The sequence below is a fragment of the Aedes albopictus genome, unplaced genomic scaffold, assembly GCF_035046485.1.
Source record: "Aedes albopictus strain Foshan unplaced genomic scaffold, AalbF5 HiC_scaffold_11, whole genome shotgun sequence".
NCBI lineage: Eukaryota > Metazoa > Arthropoda > Insecta > Diptera > Culicidae > Aedes > Aedes albopictus.
Window position 1 is genome coordinate 74022 of NW_026916482.1, and position 24771 is coordinate 98792.

At 37.8% G+C, this 24771-nt stretch overlaps 1 protein-coding gene across 2 annotated transcripts in view; it reads right to left on the reverse strand.

Moving 5' to 3' along the window:
* LOC134284404 (uncharacterized) overlaps positions 1–16536 on the reverse strand; it is a 38426-nt gene extending 21890 nt beyond the window's left edge. Inside the window, exon 1 of one of the 2 annotated variants that reach the window (XM_062843216.1) lies at positions 16060–16536. In XM_062843216.1, the coding sequence (XP_062699200.1) occupies positions 16060–16139 (80 nt within the window). In that variant the 5' untranslated portion in view covers positions 16140–16536. The remainder of the gene's footprint in view (positions 1–16059) is intronic. The other variant, XM_062843217.1, reaches the window with a different exon arrangement.
* Positions 16537–24771: the final 8235 nt, after the last annotated feature.

Below are 24771 nucleotides of genomic sequence, written 5' to 3' on the forward strand. Positions count from 1 at the left end.
TCTAGGGGGAGGGGGGAGTATGGCCAAGCGTTACGGCCCATACAAAAATTTTAGGTTTTTCATACAAAAAAGCGTTACGGAGGGGGGAGGGGGGGTCGAAAAATGCCGATTTTAGCGTTACGTAATAAATGGATGCTGCCCTACAACTCTTCTATGGGTACAACAGAGGTACAACTCTTCTATGGGGCTGGCAGCACCCTCTCAGAATCGTGGGAAACAGAAACGGGCGTAAAGACTTGGTCTTTTTAAGCAACTTTGTCTACTAGGTTTTATTGTTTTTTGCCTTTCTCGTACTGTGTACTGAAAGGCTATAAATTTGCTCAAAAATCGAATTTTTGATAGAAGGCTCGGAGGGTCATGTCACATATACCAATCAACTCAGTTCGACAAATTGAGGTGATGTCTGTATGTGTATGTTTTTGTGTGTGTATGTATGTATGTATGTATGTATGTATGTATGTATGTCTGTACATTCACTTTTAAGGTACTTCCCATTGGTCGAATTTTCGGATTTAAGCGCGAGTCTAACTGAAATTTTACCGCATTGTTTGCTATTAAAATGATCCGGATTGGTCAAGACGCTCCGGTGTTATGGCCATTTTAGTGATCCGGACCAGCACCGGCGGAACTGGCCATATATGGAACTGAACCAAGCTCTATCATGCGACCAGGCTTGATATTCCTCCTCGAAATCAAAAGAGTTTTGCAATAAGCTCTAGAGCGGTGTTTTGCTTCTGCCTCTTCGCGAGGGAGCGAACGAACCCCAAACAGAGAGGCAATAAAAACTGAGCGAGGAAGAGGGGGAGGAAAAAAGAGACGATGATTATTTCGGGTTTTTGAGTGCGATTTTTGCCTCGAGAGTCTTTCTTGGTGCTTTTTGAGTGTGAGTGTGAGAAACACAACAAGCAATTATGAGTGTTGGACGAACTCCTCGCTGCGCGACAAGCTCGAACTCGGTGCTGTTGAGGATTTGCGTTGTGATTTCTGAGTTTTATTTTCACTCCTCAGAAAATCGCCGAAATCGCTTCCTCATTTTCTCACGAGGGAGTTTCTGTCAAGCCTGCATGCGACACATCAAACTGCGACGATTTTTGTAACATTTAGCATGGTTGACGAATTTTGTGTGGAAATCAACATTGGAATCCAGTAATTTCACGATATTGGCCCAACATTCAAGTTAGCGACCCAAAATCCAAGATGGCGTCTAAGGAAGATGTCTGAAGTCCAAAAATAGCGTCAGAATATCCAAGATGACGATCCAAAACTCAAGATGGTGCCTATTTATTTTATTTTATTTATGCAATATGGGCATATTTGATACGGGGAAGATGGTTGGAGTCAAAAATAGTGACTAGAACAACAACATCTCAAAATTCAACATGGCAGCTTTTTTATGCGGTTTTAGCTCTAAAATCATGCAATATGTGTTTATTTGGTATGGGAAAGATGCCTGGAGTCCAAAAATGACGACCAGAATATCCAATATGGCGGTCTAATATCTAAGATGGCGTCTCAAAATTCAATCTGACGGCTTTTTCATAGAAATTAAAGTTCATAAATCAAAAGCCAGATGAACTATATGATTTCTTGTGTCATGAAGTGGATTTTTGTTAAACGGATGAAAGCGCGATATTCATCAACATGTCACTTGAGCTATGTTGAAATGAGTTTTCGAAGGCACGAGGAATATTTTTTTTTCTGTAATTATGGCGGAATAGAAATTCGTGCTAGAATTCCTTTTATGAGTTTTACAAGAATTCTTCCTAATATAGGGGCACCGCCAGAAATTTCTCTGGAAATATGTACTTTGAGGATTTATCAATCATTTTCTGGAATGTTTACAGAAAGCAGATTGTCGCAGGATTTCTTAGAATGGTTTTAGCAAGCAATTCTTTAAAAATTCCTCTATGTGCATCCCCCTTCAAAGTGCATCGATGTCCATGGATTTCTTTAAAATTTTCTCCAAAGATTCCTTCATATATTCTTTCAGGAATTCCCTCAGCAAGTTTTCCTGGCACTTCTTCTTGATTTTATCAAAAATTATTATTTTATCCAAAAGAATAATCTTCAATCAAACTGGTCCACGGGTTTCCTCAAAAATTTCTTACAAATTCCCTTTGGATTCATTCTATACTAATTCAACAGACTTCTTTGTTCTCATTGAATATTGAAAAAATAGCAATCATCCTGAGATTGCCTAAGGGATTCTATAGGAAATTATTTCCAGTATTGCTACATCAGAACATGCATGTTCTTTCATGTATTTGTTCAACCATTTCTGCAGGAATTCCTCCAGATACATATATTGTAAAAATTATTCCAGGAGTTTTTCTTTCGGATTTCTCCGTACGTTCTTCTAGAAATTTATCAAGAAATTGTACTAGGAATTATTCCAGGGGTCTTCAGGGTTTTCCAAGAAATCCTCCAAACGTTACTTCAAAAGATGGAATTCCAGGAGATTCGGATATTCTTTGAGAACTACCTCTAAGGTTTTCTTTTAGAAATTCAGATTTTATTCCAGAAGCTTTTTCAGATATTATTGCTTCTATTTCTCCAGAGGTTGCCTAATGTATTACTTTATTCATTCAGGGAGTTTCTCGCGTTGTTTTTCGAAAATTTCTATAGAAAATTCTGAAGAGATTCATCTAGATGTTTCTCCAATGGTTTCTCTAATAGGTCCTTCAGATATTCATCCAGGCGTTGGTTTGGATTTCTTCAGACCTTCTTTTAGGGATATTTTCAGATTTTTTTAAATGATACTCTCAACATTTCCCGCATACTGTAACATGGTTACAAGAAGGCTTGACAGAAACTCCCTCGCGAGAAAATGAGGAAGCGATTTCGGTGATTTTCTGAGGAGAAAAAATTGAACTCAGAAATCTCAACAGCACCGAGCGCAAGCTTGTCGCGCAGCAGGGAGTTCGTCCAACACTCATAATTGCTTGTTGTGTTTCTCACGTCCACTCACACTCAAAAAGCTCTCGCGAGTTCCACTCCCATTCAAAGAAAGACTTTCGAGGCAAAAATCGCACTCATCCATCAGAAACCATCATCGGCTCTTTTTTCGTTCCCCTCTTCCTCGCTCTAAGGATGGGAACACTCACTTGCAAAGAGTTACACTCACTTGCTATTTTCTCTGCTCAGAAGCGTGCAATCAAGAAACGATGTATAGACGACTTTTGCCTTGTGATTTGGTCTAAAAGTTTGCCGAAGAGAGTAGGGGTCGCACACGCATACCAAAGTCGTGACAGAGCTGTGAAAGCGACTCTCCACGAGGTGAGTGTAATTTACATTCACCTCGTAGAGAGTTGCCATCGCAGCTTCCTCACGACTTCGGTATGCGTGTGCGACTCCTACTTTATTCGGCTAATTTTTAGACCAAATCACAAGGCAAAAGTCATCTATACATCGTTTTTTGATTACACGCATCTGAGCTGAGAAAATATCAAGTGAGTGTAACTCTTTGCAAGTGAGTGTTCCCATCCCTGCGTCGCTCAGTTTTTATTGCCTCTCTGTTTGAGGTTCGTTTGCTCCCTCGCGACGAGGCAGAAGCAAACACCGCTCTAGAGCATGCTGCTTTTGATATTGAGGAGAATTATCAAGCCTGGTTACAAGAACTACGTCAATCTTCATATTAAAAATATCCTCAAACGCAAAAAAAAAAAAACAAAAAAAGAGTTCGAAGCATGGGATACGCAAGAGTTATTTCGCACTGAGTTATTTCGCACTTTTATGTTACTAATGCGCCCCCTGGTGACGAGTCCCAAGTAACACACTTGTCACCGAAGAGTCACGGCGGCGCAGGTTTATGTTGCGCAAAAGTCACTGTGACTTACTTCTAGCAAGTGAGTGTTTATTTGTTAGAAGTAAGTCACAGTGACTTCTGCGCAACAAAAACCTGCGCCGCCGTGACTCTTCGGTGACAAGTGTGTTACTTGGGGTGCCTAGAATGCCTAGAAGCTTCATCATTTCGTACAAGCTAGAAGCTTCATCATTTCGTACAAGAACAACAGTTATTTTATCGACCTTTAACAATTTTTCGGTTGTATTAACCCTTTTCGGTGGATTAATCAACTTTCTGAATCACATTAGCTATTACACGTCATGGTGACATTGTATTTTTCAAGTAGGCTCAAAAGCTAGAATCATACTTTGACGCATTGTCACCCCCTCTAAGGGGTGAGATTGGGTCAATTTTCAATCATTTTTTGGTGAGTGAATAAAATCATATAATCATATAGCAAGAAAGTATCACATTAATGTGATACTTTCTTGCAAAACTGTCATTATCACATAGAAAAGTATGCCTACCAAAGAAAAAAACAATATTCCAACTTAAATTGCTTTAGCTATGTAACAAACAATCTTTGAGAATCCTTTTTTGACCCTTTCTCACTCCCAACTACGGTACATAAAGGACTCGCCTTGAGGAGTTGTTGATTAGCGATTTTGTTTATAAATCTCTTGAGAGGTATGTCCAAGAGTACTTTTAATCCCTTCAGAAATCCTCGAGAAATCTACGAGAAATCCTCGAAAAATCTTTAATCCTTCAGAAATCTACGAGATATCTCGTAGAAATGTATTGAAGGATGTTTTCAAAAATAATTCTAATTCCTTTGTTTTTTCTTTGGAATTTTTTAAGAGATTCCTTCAGAATTTCCTTCAAAGGTTTCTCAAGCGATATTTTTACCCTTCTAACACCCATAAGAAGGGTATAAATATCGCTCGAAAAACCGACTTTCGATCCGAGGCCCGGAGGGCCGAGTCTCATATACCAATGAACTCAGCTCGACGAACTGAGCAAATGTCTGTATGTGTGTGTATGTGTGTATGTGTGTGTGTGTGTGTGTGTGTGTGTGTGTGTGTGTGTGTGTGTGTGTGTGTGTGTGTGTGTGTGTGTGTGTGTGTGTGTGTGTGTGTGTGTGTGTGTGTGTGTGTGTGTGTGTGTGTGTGTGTGTGTGTGTGTGTGTGTGTGTGTGTGTATGTGCGTTACAAAAAAAAGTCACGCACGTTTCTCAGCCGTCTGTCAACCGAATTGAGTTCTCTTGGAAGCAAATGAAAGCTACTACATCCTAGTAGAACGCTATTGATTTTTTTTTCGATTGGACGTTTGGTTACCGAGATATTTCTCGAAGAGTACTTATGAGTCATATATCTAAACTTTTTAAGATTTTTGATCAAGTGCATCATAATAAATATTTCGGCCGTTTGTCAATCGATTTGGGTTCTCTGGGCACCAAATGAAAGCTACAGCATCCAAGTAGATCGCCCAGAAATTTTATTTCGATTGGACATTTGGTTACAGAGATATCTTTCGAAGAGTACTTAGGATTAATACAACTAAACCTTTTGAGATTTTTGACCAAGTGTATCATAATAAATATTTCGGCCGTTTGTCAATCGATTTCGGTTCTCCAGGCATCAAATGGAAGCTACAACATTCTAGCAGAACCCTATACAATTTCATTAGGATTGGACATTTGGTTACCGAGATATCTTTTAAAGAGTACTTGGGAGTAATACAGGTTAACTTTTTGAGATATTTTTAACCAAGGGTACCATAATAAATATCTCAGCCGTCTGTCAACTGATTTGGGTTCTCTAAGCACCAAATGAAAGTTACAATATCCTTTTAACAGGCCCTGAAATTTTATTTCGATTCGACATTTGATTACTGAGATATCTTACGAAGAGTGTTTAAAAAAAATCTTTTTTATTATTATATTCACTTGTTATCTTGCATTAGTTTTTGACCAGTCTATGGGAAATTATTTTTCAATAAATAATGCTGACCTCATACAAAGTGTATACTAGCAGGTTATTGTTTTCAACAAAATTATAAATAACAAATTACAAATACACAGGAATTCTATGAAAACTAACAACAACTAACAATTTATATATTGTGGGAAAAATGCAAGAACCAGACAGCCAAAATAACTAGTCAATGCCAAAACTGATTTACATAGTAGATATATCGTTTTTGTCCTTTCTACACCATAACCATGAATACCAAGTACTTCGGAGCTAATTTAATCGACTGATTAAGAGATATTAGACAAAGTGTATCTCGCTGATTTTCTTACCCATTTGTTAATCGATTCAAGATCTTTTGGCAGTTAACAAAAGATACAATATTCCAGAATATGTAAGCTATTTTTTAAACATTCCATACAAGATTCTAGGAGGTGTCTGGCATTTCTGGTAGTTTAGTCCATGGTCTATGATGCTATTTTGGAAACCAATCCCCTAGATGCCAAATCCACAAAATTTTCTAGAACTTTTGGTCAATTACACAAAATAAATATGTTAAATACAAATAATACAACAATAATTTTAATAAGTGTAAGAAGGGTTCTGTTCACCATAGGTGGATTTAATCGGGTTTTTTTTCCTTTGAATTACTTGCAAAGTTCCTCCATAAGAGGTAAACAACAATAAAGGGGGTATCTGCGGGCGTTTCTTCAGGTATTCTCCTAGGTATTACCTGGGCATTTAACCAGGAGCTCCAATAATAACTTCGGAAATTGCTTCAAGAATTTTTGTCCAAGAGTTCGTACAAAAAGGAGTTTCCATAGGCTGAAGTTTTTCAAAGGATTTCTTGAGGCCATCCTCCAGGAATTTCCAAGAAATTTCTTCGGGGATTCCTTAAAGAATTGCCCATTAGTTTTTGTACAATTCTTGGAAGAACTTGGATCGGGCATTGTGGCCGTGCAGTTAACTGCAGTAGTCGTCTAGCCATTTCGTTAGCCCCGGAGTGGGGGTTCAATTCCCACGTCAGTCGGTGAACGGAAAATTTCTCCTCTGGACCACTGGGTGTTTCGTGGACATTGTCTTATGCTAGTGATCGGTTTAGTCTGTGTCTCCTCTGGTTGGAGGTGGTGTAGTGTCTTTTATAAACTTCTGAAAAAAAAAAAATCCCTGGAAGAATGTCTGACAAATTCTGCAGGGATCTCTAAAGACATCTAAGGTAAGAGAAATTTAAAAAAAATCATCCTTGTTAACATTTTTGCAGAAACCACCAATGAAATTTCTCAAAGAATTCTTGGAGAAAATCTGGGAAGAATTTCCGAAGCAATCCCTATAGTATTTGTAAAAAAAATTTAGAGAATTTCTTAAAAATTCTAAGAAGAACTCCCCTGAAGTGGCAGCTTGAACCTCTTATTCTAGAGATACCTTTAGAAATTTATCGAAAAACTCCCTTAAGGAAGCTTCCATGGATTTTTATCTCTAAACAATTTTTTAGATATTTCGTTAGGAATCATTCCAGAATAGCTTCTAAGAAGTGTTCTGGAGATTTGATGATGATGATGATGATGATTGTGTACCCACCATCAGCGCAAGGATTACCTATGGCTGCAGAGTCATACCGGAAGGGAATGATCTACCTGATGGTTTGTTGTAGCAGGGTAAGCTAAATTTACTGGAGACCTTCGGAATACAACACGATGGTTGTTATCTCGTGACAAAGTCTGGCCACCCCACGAACATTTGTCCAGAAACCAGTTCATTTAGCTTCCTTAGGCTACCCCTCCCAATATCCCAAGTATCATATAATTTGAATATATTTAATTATATAATTGACCAATTACCTGATTTTACCTGAAACAATAAATATTATGATTATGATACATAGAATGTTAATTGACTTACATTACAATTACAACTTTATTGACTTGAACAGCGCTGAAACAAATCGTTATTTTATTAAAGTTGAAGTTAAAATCAAGTAAATAACACGGAAAAATTGTATATTAGTAGTGAAAAACAATATACAAAAATAAAAAAAACACAGAAAAGTAAACCAAATTTTGATCTTATTATTTTCCTGCATTTAAACCAAGCTGGAAAATTACTAAATCAGAATTGATTATGGTAGATCTTACGCCGTAACGCACCATTATAAGGTGATCTACCCACGTTATGGGTAAGAAGTGTTCTGGAGATTTATTCAGAAATCGATTTTGAGGATTTATCCAAAAAAATATACAGGGATGCGGAAAAAAAATCTTTCAAGGATTTTTAAAGCATGTCTATAAGGGATTGTTTTGGAAAATCTTCCAGGTATCCCTATAGAAATTATTTCATGGGTTTCTTATTAAAAAAATACTCCCGTAGGAATCCCTCTATAGGTGCCTTCAGAAAATGTTCCATGAATTGCTTCAGAAACCATATTTTTTTTAGAAACTCTCTAGAACTTCCTACTGAAATTCTTCAAGAGGTTTTTCCAAAAACTTTTCCAAGAATTTCTTTGAAATTTAAAATATAATTTTATTTAATAGCTTTAAAAAAAACCTTCATGGATTCCTTTAGAAAATTCTCCAGGAAAAACTTTTAGGGATTCTTTTGGAAAATCTGAAGCTATTCGTTCACGGATTCAGTACATCAATTTTTTTTTCTGGGAAGTGTTTCATGGATTGCTTTGAAAATGTCTCCATATTTCTTTTAGGAGTTTTTCCAGAGTAACCTTTAAAAAAATCCTCTAGCGTTTTTTCCAGATGTTTCGATAATGAGATCCCTAGAAAACCTTCTGTGGGTTTTCCCAGAAATTCGTCCATAGGTTCTATCGATTTTTTTTTCGGAGATTCTTAAATGTTTATCATCGGGGATTTTTTTTTTCGGAAAATTTTCCAAAGATTTCTTTTAAGTTCTTTTAAAACCTTTCAAAGATATCTTTAAAAAATCCTCCATGGGTTTCTTCAGAAATTCCTCCAGGGCGGCTTTCAGGATTTTTTGCAGAAATAAGTCTACGGATTCCTTCAGAAATTTATCCATTAGAGAATCTTCCACAGATTGCTTAAGAATTTCCTCCTGAAAATCTTCCATGGTTATCTTTTATCCAAAAAATATTGCTGGGATTCGTTTACAAATTTTATCCAGATTTTCCTTAAAAAGTTTACTTCCAAGGATTCTTTTAAACATTTTTCGGAGGGTACATTTCCTGACGGATGTTTCTAAAAAAATTACCATGAATTGCTACAGAAATACCCTCTTGAAATTCTTCCGAAATTTTCCCTGAATTTCGTTAAAGGTTATTTCCCTAGAAATTCATTCCAAACATTCCCCAGATATTAGCTATACTTTGTGAAGAAAGAGCCTAAAGTAGAATTCTCGAATAAAAAGAAAAAAAAAATGCCTTTGTATTGTTTAGGATTTTTTTAAATTTTTGCTGTAGACATTTCTCCAGTATTTTTTCAGCGAACTGCTTTAGGAAGCTCTCCATGGTTACCTTCGAAATTGCTCCACGACTGCCTTTGAAAATCATCCAGCGATTCCTTGAAAAAAAAAAATTTCCACGGGTTCCTTAGCAATTTTCTCTACAAGCCCTCCATGGATTGCTTAACCCATTAACGCCCGAATTATGCCACAATCACAGTAGATGTCTGATTTTTTCTAGAGTACCTCAACCCCATAAAAGAAAGTTATTGTAGCCATTTAATCGGAAATGTACGATGAAATTTTCGTTTAAATAAACAGTGGGCATATGCACGTGGAACGTTGAAAAAAAAATATTTATTTTGTGCAGCTACCTTATTTCTATAAGCTATGTAAATCTATTTTAGATGACTGATCATGTTGCAAGGAATAGTTGATATTCTTTAAATAAAAAAATACAGTTTGAAATGTTCCAGAAAGGGTTTGCATTAGTAATAACTAAAAAAATCTACTAGTAGTTCTTCAATGGATAGTTTTCAACAGTTTTTAGGCAATCCAATATGCATCATTCTAATAATTTCAATATATAATGGGTTGATATTCGGCATACTGGTAGTATATCCTGCCCACCGTATCCTTCTGACTTTGGCAACCGCAGAGCGTAGCGAGCACGTGGCTCACCCTCTGCCGCCATACACCGTTATCTTGTACAGCGCCAAAGATTATCCTTAGCACTCGTCATTCGAAAACTCCAAATGTTTGCAAGTGTTCTTTGAGCATGGTTTATGTTTCATTTTATGAAGGACCACCTTATTATTATTATATTCTTCCGGAGCTCACAGCAGAAACGATTCCCGCTGATGATGCGTGATCGTATTTCACGGCTCACGTAATTTACAGCTGTGGTTGTATGGACCTGAGTCCTTTATGTAGTTCTATTCTCGAGATACACAAGTTCAAAATTTCTTTGTGTTGAGGCGAAAATCAGCCATTTTACCCTCGCGCAAACAGTGAGAGTAGTCATATGCTATAAGCTTCACTGTAGATGATACATATAAAACGAGTAGGAAGTAGCGATAGTATCAAGTGCGTTGATCACTAGTCGATCACAGTAAGTTTGTGAATTTGTAATAGAAGGAAACAAGATTCGGGTTGAACCGAAGCCGATAATTATTATTGTCAAGTGGCTGAAGTATTTTAAGTGATTTAAAATAAAAAAAATGAACAATAAAATGAAACAAACTATTCCAGTTTAAGCTGATTCAAGCAACCACCAGTGTGCTCCATCTGCTCAAAGAACTCCAGTAAAATTCTACCTCGGCAACACTATGAATCATTGAAACCGCCTAACGGGCTAACCTAAAACCAACCAGTTCATCATAGGATAACAACTCTCCTGAAGGAGCACGAACAAGAGAGGAGAATGGAGGACGGTGCAACATGCTTCATTTTCCACGGTATTAGCAAAACTTACTAATATGTGAATGAACCATTGGGCATTCAAGCCTTCTGGTCTCTAACCAAATTGCTGGGCGCTAGTTGATCAAAATACGTTCAATTCATCCATATACACATATTTTGTATCAGTAGGTCGGCTCCAGAGGCACGTTCGACCCACATGAATGTCTTTGAGATGAGAGTCACTATGAACCCGAGAAAAGATAACAAATTGATAGCACATAGCACGTTATCGAAAATTACGTAATCATTGAGTTCAAGTTGATAACTAATTATACTATACTATATTTCGTTCAATATTATATTTAGTTATAAATTATATGAATAGTTTATATGAAATAAGACGGCTGTTTAATACCTAGCTGATTTTGTTATCAATCAGTAGCCATGTAGTTTTATTTTATCGTAAAAACTACTTTAAGGTACACCGGGGCAAGTTGAAACGGGTGGGGCAAGATGAAACAGCGGGTTAGCATGATGTTATTCAATGATGGTAAACAGCTTGAATGCCAAAACACATAGTTTTTTATTCATACAATCTTTTAGCGGAAGAAAAATTTAGAAATTGTATTGAAATCTATTTCAAAACTTCGTGTTTCATCTTGCCCCACCCGTTTCAACTTGCCCCGGTGTACCTTATCAATATTAGTTCAGAATTTTAAGAGCCCACTTGCGCCACCTAGTGGTCAAACTAATAATCAACTAGTTCACTATTAGATAGCTCTTGATGTCCTGGTCGACCTTGTCGAAGTCAAAATTCTTCTATGTAGTCGGATTCTCGAGATACAGAAGTTCAGAATTTTTAGAGCTCACTAGCGTCACCTACCGGAAAAACCCAGAACAAACTAGTTCACTATCCGTTAGCTCTTGATCTCTCTCTCTCTCTTCTTGGCGTAACGTCCTCATTGGGACAAAGCCTGCTTCTCAGCTTAGTGTTCTATGAGCACTTCCACAGTTATTAACTGAGAGCTTCCTCTGCCTATGACCATTTTGCATGCGTATATCGTGTGGCAGGCACGAAGATACTCTATGCCCAAGGAAGTCAAGGAAATTTCCATTACGAAAAGATCCTGGACCGACCGGGAATCGAACCCGTCACCCTCAGCATGGTCATGCTGAATACCCGTGCGTTTACCGCCTCGGCTATATGGGCCGCTCTTGATGTACTGATCAACTTTGCTGAAGACGATTTTTTTATGAATCCTGATTTTCGAGATTCAGCAGCTAATTTTTTCTAAAACTCACTAGCGCTACCTAGCGGATAAACCTTTAATCAACTAGCTCACTATCGGATAGCTTGTGATGTCCTGATCGACCTTACCGAAGACGAAATTTTTCTATGTAGTCTGATTATCGAGATACAGAAGTTCAGAATTTCTAGGGCTCACTAGCACCTCCTAGCAGATTTACTTTGAACCAACTAGTGCACAATCGGGTAGCTCTTGATGTTCTGATCGACCTTGCAGAAGACGAAATTCTTCTAAATAGTCTGATTCTCGAGATACAGAGGTTTAATATTTTTTAGGACTCACTAACGCCACCTAGCGGATAAACCTTGATCCAACTAGTGCGCTATCGGGTAGCTCTTGATGTCCTGATCAACTTTGCCGAAGACAAAAAAATTCTTGTAGTCTGATTGTTGAGAAACAGAAGATAAGAATTTCTATGACTTGCTAGTGCCACCTAGTGGATAAGCCTAGAACCAACTAGTTCAGCATCGGATAGCTCATGATTTCCTGATCGACCTTGTCGAAGACGAAATTCTTCTTTGTAGTCTGATTCTCGAGATACACAGGTTTAATTTTTTAGGACTCACTAGCGCCACCTAACGGATAAACCCAGAACCAACTAGTTCACTATCGGATAGCTCTTGATGTCCTGATCAATTTTGCCGAAGAAAAAATTTTTCTATGTCGTCTGGTTGTTAAGAAACAGAAGCCAAGAATTTCTATGACTCACCAGCGCCACCTAGTGGATAAACCTAGAACCAACTAGTTCAGTGTATCGGTTAGCTCTTGATGTCCTGATCGACCTTGTCGAAGACGAAATTCTGAAATTCTTCTATGTTGTCTGATTCTCAAGATACATAAATTCAGAATTTTTAGAACCCACTTCCGCCACCTAGCGGACAAACCTACAACCAACTAGTTCAATGTCGGATAGCCATTGATGTCCTGATCAACTTTGCCGAAGACGAAACCCAAGTAACAATCAGCATGCCTTGAAGGTTTATTCATGTTTTATCCTGGTTTTATACGAGCATGTCAAAAAGCTAGTTGTTCTAAATTAGTTTTATGTGGTAGTTTTTTACTTTGAACCTTTGGCGATCCATAAAACTATCATATAACTTCTGCTATAAACATCTTCAGTTAAAGACTTGCAAGTAGACATGAATTGGTTTTATCACTTATTATATACCATATAAATAAAACTTGCATTTTCGGGTGTTGTCGGAGAGATTTTTTTTTGTAAACAAATACACAAAACTGTGAGGCAATGCATAAAACCAACAAAAGATTTCGTGGCCGTAACATAAACCAAAAAAAATGCTGTGATAAAACCGCTAGTTCTATCATGAGCTCAGTTAAGACTACCTCAGGAGGGTTAGCCCTATTGGAGGAATCCTCAGGAACACAGAGTTTTATCAGAAAAATATGTCGCCTAGCCGGAATAATTCATGTAAATACAGAAAAATATTACTCAATTTTATGATTCCACGTACAGCTTAAGATCAAATTAAACCATACAACACGTTTCCGTCATTTTATTTTGTCAGAAAAAATACATAATGTCTTTTAAACTCCGCTGTGTTGAAAAAACCTTTTTTGCACCCAATTCCACCGAGTAAATTAAATGCATTTAACTTCCAAATTATACATAGTTTGTGTTGCGCACTTAGTTTTTGTCATTATCACAGTCACATTCACCACAAATTTTCCGTGGCATGTCTCCTGACACGTATTAAATAGGAAAACAAATCTGAATTCCATATCTGCATCATTTCAATTGATGGCTGGATAAACAACCAAGCATAATTTATTCTGACGATCGAACATTGAGAGTGAAAAATAATCAAAACAATTATTTGACAAGTCAGAAGATGGTTTTATTTAGAAGATTAATAAAACTATGATACAACCCGAAATCCTAAGCCGGTTTGCATACGAAGTCCTGTAGACCCTAATAAGACTGGGCCAACTAGCCAGAACGTGGGCTTATTGAGGCATACAAGAACTCGAGAGCATTTTCAAGTCGGCATCAATAATTTTATGTTTAGGATTTTTGAATCGCTAAAAAACTTTGATAAAATTAAAATTGTTACTTGGGAACTCATCTATGTAATCGGATTCTCGAGATACAGAGGTTTAATTTTTTTAGGACTCACTAGCGCCACCTTACGGATAAACCTAGAACCAACTAGTTCACTATCAGATAGCTCTTGATGTCCTGAACAACTTTGCTGAAGACAAAAATTTTCTATGTAGTTGGATGCTCAAGATACGAGCGCGACTATATTGGCAATGGCTGTTGACGAAACACCTATCAAAGCACAATGTTTCATGATCACTAGCGCCACCTACTGGAGCAAATTCGTACTAAATTACGTACTATCGGAGAGTCCTTGTTCTCCTCATCAACTTTGCTGAAGACACCAGTCTTCCAAAATGCTTCATTTCTCCGCAGTTATCGCAAATTAATGATCTATGAATAGATCACTGGCCGTTCGAGGCATCTGATCTATAGCTAGTTCACTGGGCGTAAATGGGTTAAGAAAATTCTCCACACAATTTTGTCAAGCCACCCTGCCATGGATTTCTTCAGAAATTTCTCCATGGATTCTGTTATTAAAAGGATTAATTTTTAATCACCCTGTTTGTATATGAGCTCTAGATTACCTGTGTAACCTGTGCATCTGTCTCTCTCAACATTATCTATCCATCCGATAGGGAAGCTCAGTTCGAATTTCCGTGCTCTGTGCGTATTGTATAGCTAGTATAGAATAGCCAAGCCTGCCAGTTCAATGTGGATTGCCGAACCACAAAGATCATTTGATTTGATTTTGATTTGTGGTTCCACGAATTCCTTCGGAAATTTCATTGCCCTTTTGAGAGTTCTGCAAAAAATCTTCCAGAATTGTTCTACAATTTTCTTCAAATATTTTACCCGAAAAAGGAGTTCTCTAGAGAAATCAAGAAATTCCTCAAAAGTCTTATTCAGAAAATCTTCAAATGATTTCTCTAGAGTTTCTCCAGAAATTCATTCCAGAAATTTCTCCCGATATTTTTGTAGTAATTTCTCTAAAGAAATCTTCCTTGAATTTCTTCCAACATTGCTCTATACATTCCTTCAGATATTCCTCCGAAGATTCTTTTATAAAATCTGCCACGGATTCCATCAGTTCCTACTCACAGGATTCTCTCATTAAATCTTCCAAGGAATCTTTAAGAAAATGTTCCAGCGCTTTCTTCAGAAAATCTTCGAGAGATTCTTAAAAAAATCCTACGAGGAGTTCCTTAGATATTCCTCTTAGAATTCTTTCAGAATTTTCTCAAAGGACTATTGAAGGACTTTTTAAAAGTAAGTCTTGCATGGATTTCTTAGTTAGTTTCTTCAAGAGTTCCTATAGATCATCTGCATTACATTAAAGAATCCACCAGGTATTTTGCTAGAATTCTATTATTGGATTCTTTCAATTATTCTTTCAAAAATTTCCAATTCTCCAGAAATTTCTTCAGGGATTCTATTAAAAAATCTCGCAGAAGTGTTTCCTGCAATTTCATTAGGATTTTCTCCGAAAATTCATGCTGGAATTTTCCGTAGAATATCTACATTTTGTGCAGTTTTGAGCCACTGTTTCGCGGGTTCTCTCAGGAATTCATGAATATATTTTTTCCGAAAATATTCCTTTGTGATTTTTTACAAATTTTCAAAACACGATTTAGAAATTTTAAAGATAAGAATCTTTATGTTTGTTCCTAAGATTCTTTCAGAAAAACTTCCAACGATGGCTCCGTAATCCCTTTAGTAAATCCTTCAGGAATTATAGGAATGGATTTCTTCTAAAAATATTATCCAACCACTGGTCGTGCCGTCGCGAAATTCGTCAATCCCAAGGACGTTACCTTTTTTCTACTACCTGTGCTAACGCCTCTGTTCGCGAGAAGGCGGAATCAAGTCCTGGAATCTATAATGCGGTGGTACGTAGGCACCTTCATTGGAGGGTGGAAATTTTCTTTCTTCTTGATTGAATATTCAATTGAGTCAATTTCCATCAAGTATTTCTTACAGTCTTTTTTTTTCTTTTCTTTTCTTTCCTGATATTGGTTTCAAATTTGGTTCACGTTTATCGCTGGCTGCCACGACAGCAGCCGGCGCCGTGTGTTGATTTTTTCTTTGGTTCATGGAACAAGGATACCTTTACATCTTTAAAGTATGTTTACTTACTTTTTGATCATCAGGGTTTCCTCGTCATCATCATCGGATGACTCCGTAAAGTAGTGCATGTTGTTACCGTGATTCTTCATGTTAATTTGTAGATTTCGTCACTTTTATTAACAACAAAATGCGACCTCAATATTTTGAACACTTATCTCGATTTCACAGCATTCGTTAAATAGCTCTCACATATCTAATCGAAACTATCTTCTTGATCCATCTCCGCCCACCACTCGAAAGGGTATATTCCCACCCGGATAAACTCACACGCCGGAAAAAAAAATCCGCAAATATTTCTCCACTTCCGAGAAAACCTATGTTCCACTTTGCGTTCGTACAAGCGACTCGAAACGATTTGCACGCAGGTACACACCACCCTCTTGCCTATGGTACGACACGAACCGAACAGAACAGAACACTGAATTCAATTAGATTGTCAAGTGCGCCACTCGAAGACGACCTGTTTGGGTAAACTACCTGCATTACACACACCCAACAGTCATCCAGCACAGCGCAACGCAATCATTTGATTCCTTTGACGAATTGGGGGCGAAGTGCGGAAGAACCCTTCCACCCATCACACGGTTCAACAGGCTGAAAGTGAAAGGGAGGCGGGATAAAATGCACCCCGAGAAGCAGGCTCTGTTCCAGTTATAACGTAACGCAAGAGAGGATAAATGAAGCATAGAGAAAAATCTCTCCCATTGATTCCCAATTTCCACCGTTGAAAGCTGAAACATTGGACAACGATAAACAAACAGAAAATCAAAATTTAATGAAGATTGTAACGCTTCATATTGGAATCATTTCACCCCACTCTCCCCAACTGTAGGACCCAAACCCAAGCCAGCAATCATCCGCCAATGATGTATTTTCTGGCGAGCGAGGGGAACCATCCAGAAGGGGGGAATCATCGCTTCAACCTCTTGCAGCGGCGACGCGACGACCGACAACGACAACGACAACGACGACGGTGTCTTATCATTTGGTGCAATTCTCGCTAATGGCCTAGTTGAGTAGTGATGATTGCTATCGGTTCTTTGATCGGAGAATCCATGCTTCGGGCTTGCGTGAACGGTGGAAAATGGGCTTTGTGCGGTGGGGAGCGTGCTGAATGTGGTGAGAGGGTTGGAGTTTAGGTGGTGTATGAACAACCGTTCTTTGAGTCGGATAATCGAATATTTTATTGACTTTCGATTCTGTCTGAATTGAACATTGGATGTAAAACTAACGGTTGCATTTTTTTCTCTCTGAATGTTTTATTTTTGTTTTACAACAAAGCTGTACCTAAAGATTATCATTTTATTCGAAAAATCAGTTATCAACAGAAGGCTTTATAAACTGAGCAGCTGTTCGCCTGTACGTGTATGTTGAAAAGTATGTTTCCGTTGTTTTTGGGGAACTTTGAATCAGTTGATAATTATGAAAATCTATTAAATATAAATATTGGTTAAGATGAGGAGATAAAAAAATTAAAATTATAAAGATTGTAAGTGTTGTATAATTTGTGTCGTAAGTACTACCGAGAAGTATGTGTGATTTTGTGTAAACCGTGAATGTTTCAATATAGCAGGTAGTACTCGTGTTAAATGTAGGTTTTTTCCCAGCTAAACTCCCGACAGCGATAGATGTAGGTAGGAATAAGCTCCACCACCCTGAGCGTGAATATCCACCCACTGTAGTTCAACAACCCACCACTAGAGGGACGGTTATCATCTACGGAGCGGCCATGAGGGGTGGCGTAGCGAGGCCATTAAGGATTTTGGAATTGGGAGAAGAGGGCAATGACCGAGGAACGAGGTCATGAACCCATGGACGGTCGATGACTCCATGATTCGTTCTCATTTTGCTAGAGTCCGTCGACCAAGACAGAAGTTTGGAAAAATTTAAAAAGTTGAAAGTTCAGATAGTTGTCAGAAAAGTAAAAAACCTTGTCAAGTTCAAGGAGAAGTAAAGAAGAGTGAAAGTGGAAAATGCGATAGGCAAAGAGGACTTCAGGTATCTGAAATAACCGTCTGCAACTATAAAACCTAAACCATAATGCCCTCTCAATATCCCAGAACCCCGCCGTTCTTTTGGTTCAAGAACCCCGTGAAGTGCCGTACGAAATCCGAGTGTCCAAAGTCATTCCGGCAAAAACCGAAGACCGATCCACTACGACATCGGTAAGGACCCGGACGAGTAGCAGGCCGGAATACGGAGCAGCGCGAGTCCCAAGCCACCCCCGGAAACCGTGGAGAGCGAGCCGAGGATCCACGCCCGCACGCGAGTCGCCGTTGGAGACGAGGAAGGAGAAGGGGCCCCGCAACAGAAAAGGTCAGATAGAATTAAGAAAGTGGGAGTAGAAAGTGCCAGGAATAGCCTAGGAATAAAGCGTAGTTGAAGCAATAAACTGGTGTAGAAAGTGTATAAGTGCTGTGGTTTTCCTCCATTTTGTACGGAAATTACTTGCCCGAGAGTTAATTGTATAGTGAACGTGCCGACCCTGAGGCCATTGAGTCGAGGAGTCTCTGTAGTACTCCCGACTGACTACCCAATACTTACAAGATAATAGTTTATTTTCTATGAAAATATGAAATTTTGTGGGTAAAACCCCAATTTCTCAAAAAATTCACGTGTAACAGAAATTCTTAGGTTAGATTCTGAATCAGTGGATCAAAGTCTATTGAATATAAATATTGGTTACACTATTTTTCTCAAAAATGTACGTGTGACAGAAATTCTGAAGTCAAATTTCGAAACAGTATAAGAAAATCTATTAAATATAAATACAGGCGTACCTCGATAGTACGTACACCAAAATTTAGTTAATTTTTAATCTACAAAAATGAGTTCGAACCATTAGTAGACGTATAGCAGAGACTCCGATACTATGAATTTGTGTTATGCAGACTCCTATAACACGGATTTTCATTAAACATTAAACAGTTTTAAAATGTAGCGAAATGAAAGGCATGAACGAATACGTTTGATGTAATGATTGCAGTATTCTTCGCTTTACAGAGATATTTTCTGCCAGTCATCCCAGTCAACACACGATCGCATATGAAGTTGATAGGATGCTAAAGTGGAGGCGATATGCGTACATTTTACACGCGGTTAAATGGAAGCAGGTACGCATATGGCCTCCACTTTAGCATTTTATTCAACATGATTTACGACTTTTTGTACCGTAGGGCACTGCAAGCCGCAATTGCCAAGGAAAATGTTCTTAGTTTTTGACGTTTCGTGCCTTTGTTGTTTACGATTCGGACTTAACAAAATCTTCAGCTCTCCCCGAGCAGAAGAGAATAGAAAGTTAATAACTACGAAATCACATAACCTGTTTTCATATCTTGTTCTGTTATTATTAAATTATCAAGGCATAGCTTTTCCATAACAAATTTTGTTGGACAATCTCATATTGTTATAATCAAGCTATTGATATACATTAACTAAATTACATTAAAAATAACATGTTTTGTTGAAGTACAAGTTTCGTTATTGTTGTACTATTGATCAACTTATCAGCAATAGCAAAACAGTAACAAGTTTTGAAATCACAGCAACAATTCGACAATTATGACCTGTCCCTATGTGTTGTTCCGTTTATGTATTCAGTAAAAAAGGAAATTCCTGAACGACTCCTTTTAAGAATTCCTTAAATAATTTTCGGATAAGCACTTGGAAGTTCTGGAGGAACCTTTCGATAAATCCCTGGAGAAGTCTTCAAGAGAACTACTGGCGCAATTTTCTCAGAAATTCCGAATGTAATTCTTTCTGAGCAATTATTAGAATTCTTGGCAGAATCTTTTGGAAAACTCCTGGAGAATCCTTCGGAAAAACTTCTGGTGAAATCCTCAAAGAAATTTTCAGAGAAATCTTTAAGATAAAGTTCAGGACTAATGATCACAGGAAATTCTGGAGAAACCCTTGAAGGGATTCTATGCAGGATTCTGTCGGAGTCTTTGAAAATCCATGAAAGATTCCGTCAAAGAACTTTCGGTGAAATTTCTGGAAGATTTTTGGAGTCATTAGGGGCCGTGCACAAATTACGTGACGCTTTTAGGGGGAAGGGGGCGGGTTTACAGATTGTGACGACCCATATAAAAATATTGAGGTCCCATACAAAAAGTGTGATATAGGGGGGAGGGGGGGGGGTTGAAAAAGGTTGACTTTTGCGTGACATAATTTGTGCACCACCCTGGAAGAGTTCTTAACCAAATCTGTCGACAAAATTCCGGAAATTTTTTAGAGTTTTTGAAAAAAAAGTAATGCAAAAATTTCTGATGAAAGTCCTGAATGAATCATCAGAGGAAATTCAGGAGAAATTATAGCAAATTTTTTGGAGGAATCCTTGTGGAATCCAGGAGGAATATTCGACATAATTCTTGAATCCAGGGAAAAATCGGAGGAATTAAATCAGCTTTCCAATATCCCAAAAAATTTATGCAGAACTGTTGAGCATTCTAAAAAAAATCAGTTTCTATGCTGAAAAAAAAAAAAAACAAAACAAAAGTCACAAATTACTATCGACGATCAAACTTTTTCAAGTACACGTGCAGATTTCAAAACCGTGCTCCGAAAACAATTAAAGTACAACAGTTTATGGATGACAGGTGTAAATCGAAGCTCGTCGTATTTGATAATATAGAAATTACCAAAGTTCGATTTTCTTGCGACTTCAAATCTCTTAGAATGAATTAAAAGCTGAATACAGTATTTTTTGATCATTTGAAAATCTTTTTTACGTCAGAGTGATGAACCTCATGTTATTTTTGTGAGACAAAGCGAATAATTTTATATAATAAGTATTATAACTTAATTAGTAACGAGTTTGATATCATAGCAAATTCAGCTCTCCGATATAACATATTAATAACATATTAATATCAAAATTTGTTATCGAAATATTTTCCGCATTCACTGTTATTACGTTGTTATTGAAACTAACAAAACAAGTTATTGAAATGGTTTTCCAGGAACATTTTTTTGTTATGGAATTTGTTATTTTGCCGCTTATGACAGACAAGTTTATAACACAATATGTTATGGTAATAACTTAAAAATAATCGATTTTATTATTCAGTTATTTTGCCAAAATAACACAGCTTCTTATGCTGTTGTTATTCCCTTCTGCTCGGGTCGCATTAAATAAATGCGCCAGCTTATCATGAGTGGTTGGATTTCATTCAAAATGGGGGGTATGCGTGCGTGTGCTGTTTTATAACTTGATGGTGGCTTGGTTGCTCACCTCATGGAGTTTCTTCTGGAATTCCACAAGAATTCCATCCGGGACTCCCCTCGTGGTTTGTCCACAAATTTGTTCTAGAGCTTTCTTCTGGGATTCCGTAAGCTCTTAATGAAATTCTTCCGGAAGTTTATTTAGGATCCCTTGAGAAATTCCCTCTGGGGTTTTCCCAGGAGTTTTTTTTTCCTGAGATTCCTTAAGGCTTAAGAGGTTCCGCCTGGGGTTCCGTCAAAAGCTCTTGCCAGGATTGTTCCAGGAAGTTCCCCGAGATTTTTCCTGAGATTCCTGGATTTCTGTAGAAATGTATTTCGAGATTCCTTCAGCATTACTCCTTCTACACCGAGAGAAAATTCTACTCAATGACTGAGTTGGCCTTACTCAGAAATCGAAAAATCCTTTGTTTTCTTACTCAGTTTCGGCTAAAAGTGGGACAACCCATTGGCAATGGGTTGTCCCACTTTTAAGGGAAACTGAGTAAGAAAACAAAGGATTTCTCAATTTCTGAGTAAGACCAACTCAGTCACTGAGTAGAAATTTTTCCCTGTGTAGGATTATCTTTGTTATTTTTCCTGAAACTCTTCCAGGTATTCCTTTCGTGGTTTCTTCACAAACTTATTCTAGAATTCCTGTAGGATTTATGTGATTCTTCAGGGAGCTATAACTTAGTTGCTTTTCCTGTTTTATTCAAGAACATCCTACAGAAACTACATGAGGAATTCCATAAACAAAATACTCCAAAACAATTCATAATGAACTCCAGGAGGATTTCCATTACAAAGATCTGAAAGAATTCCAGAAGAGTCTGCAGGAATTCATGACGGAACTCTTGGTGGAAACCAAAAAAGAGTCCCTGTATGGTTCCTGGAAAAAGTTCTCCAAAAAATCCTGGAATCAGTTTCTGAAAGAATTCCGAGAAGAAGCTCTAAGAGGAATCCCGGAAGAAGCTCCTGAAAAGTAATTCCTGACAGTCTCCCAGAAGAAATTCCCGGAAGGAATTTCCGAAAGAATACTGGAAAAATCCCAGAAAGATTACCTGTTGGAATTATTGTAGGAATCCCAGAAGGAATACTTGAAGCAGAAGTAGCTCCCGAAAAAAACCGGAAGAAGTTCCTGGAGGGATCTCGGAGAAGCTTTTAGAGGCATACTGAATGAAGTCCTTGTCAGGGATCTTGTAGGATTTCTGGAAGGGTTTCAGAAGAAATTCCTGAAGAATTCTTAGAAGATACTTCGGGAAGAATCTCGTATGATACGGATTGTTTCAAGGAGTTTTTGAAGGAATCTCGGTAAGAATTTCTGATACTATTTCCGAAAGAACTCCTAGAGAAATTCTGGGTGAAGTTGCTAGAATTTCCAGGAATACCATCTGGAAGCCTAAAAAAATAAATCCAGAGAGATCCTACAAGAAACTATTTGGAGAATCTCGGATGAAATTCCTGGAGGATTGCAGGGACTTCTTGAGAAATTCTGGAAGAAATCTCTTGAAGTCCGAACGTGAACAAAAAGGTCACAAAACATTAGAAAAAAAAAATCTTTAGCAATCGTGGTTTGCATTGTCCTATAGGCTGTACCGATGCAATTGTTTCTGGGTGAATCCGAATTGTGATATTCGGAGAAAGACATTTCGCTTTCTCGCTTGCTTTAGGGATTTCTTCAAGTTTTAAGTTTTTTTCAGTTCCGAAATTTCTCTAGGTGTTGGTTCCGAGATTTCTCCAGGAGTTCTTTCTGGGATTTCTTAGGGATTCTTCCAGGAGTTTCTCCTGCGATTCTTATGAGTTTCCAGGGTCTCTTTCAGAGTTTTCTCCAGAGATTACTTTCGGGACTTCCAGGATTTCTTCAGGAATTTCTTCCTGAATACCTCCAGGAATTTCGTTCCGGGATTTCTCCATGAATTCATTCCGAGATTCCTACAGAAATTCTTTCTAATAATAATCAAATAATTTTTCCTTGAATCCCTCCAAGAATTCCGGGTTTCCTCCAAGAGCTCCGGGATACCTTCTTGTAAAAATTTAAGCTCTGGGAGGTGTCCTAGATGAAGCAATGTTCAGAAGATTTTGAAAATATCACGGCAATGAATATTGCAGGAAAACGCACTTCTAGAATGTTTCTATAACAAGGTATAATTGATCTAGATCGATTTAATTATGTCTAGATCAGTTTGGATGGTTCTAAAAGATAATTCAAATAAAATCAATATAGGTTTCCAGAGACGAGATGCCTCTACGAAGCATCCCCAAAGCACAAGAAGATTTTTCCAATAAAGATAGAATCCTAAACAAGCAAAATTACGTAATTAATAAACGGACCCTTAGGCCACAAGTAATTTTTTGGCAATCCTGACGTTCTAGAAATAACATTCTTTGATTTGAAAATGAAATTTGAAATAAAAATTTGTGATTCGATAGTACGTACGTTTCGATAGTACGTAAACTAAAAGAAGCGGTGGTGTACGTTAAGATGAGCAGATTAAAGAATTAAAATTTTAAAGACAATAGTTTATTTTCTATGAAAATATGAAATTTTGTGAATAAAATACCATTTTTCTCAAAAATTTTACGTGTTACAGAAATTGTTATGTCAGATTACGAATCAGTGGATCAAAAATTAGGGGTCTCCAGTTAGCCTTGTGGTTAAGGCTATTGATCGCCAATCCGGAGATGGCGGGTTCGATTCCCGTTCCAGTCGGGAAAATTTCCTCGACTCCCTGGGCATAGTGTATCATTCTACTTGCCTCACAATACACCAAAACCTCCATTTAGGTAATGGGTCGGGACTGCCTAAATAGAATTTTTACCTAAATGGATTCATTACCTAAATGGATTCAGTTCATTACCTAAATGGAGTACAAGGTTGCAAAGATGTTTAACTAGGGAGAGTGACTCGAATAGGAGATTTAAACATGGTCATGCGGAGTTTCAGAGAACTTTCAAGGGAGTTTCTGTAGGGGAGGGGCTTTAGGGGCGTTTTCAGGGGTTTTGAAGGGTCTCAGGTGAGAATTGTCATGCAAATGACTGGCTGGGCACGGAACACAAAAAACCCTGAAAAATTCCGCCAGACTGAAAAATTGTTGAATGTCGGGTCAATGTCGGGTAAATTTTTATCGTATGTTGGGCCACTGTTGGACAAACATCGAACAACTGTTGGGTCTATGTTGGGTTTGGAGGCCAAAATAAAAACAGGTGAATGATAGGTTAATGTCGGGTATGACGTCATCAGTCTTAAGCACTCCAACTGTTCTGAACACAACCAAATTCTATTTAGGTAACGTTACCTAAATGGAGGGACCTAAATAGATTTTACCTAAATGGATCCTACCTAAATGGAGGTTTGAGTGTATACAAATTCATGCAATGGCAGGCAAAAAAAGCCCTTCAATTAATAACTGTGGAAGTGCTCAAAGAACACTAAGTTGAAGCGAGGCAGGCCAAGTCCCAGTGGGGACGTAAAGCCATAAAGAAGAAGAAGAAGAAATGTCAAAATCCATTATATGTTAA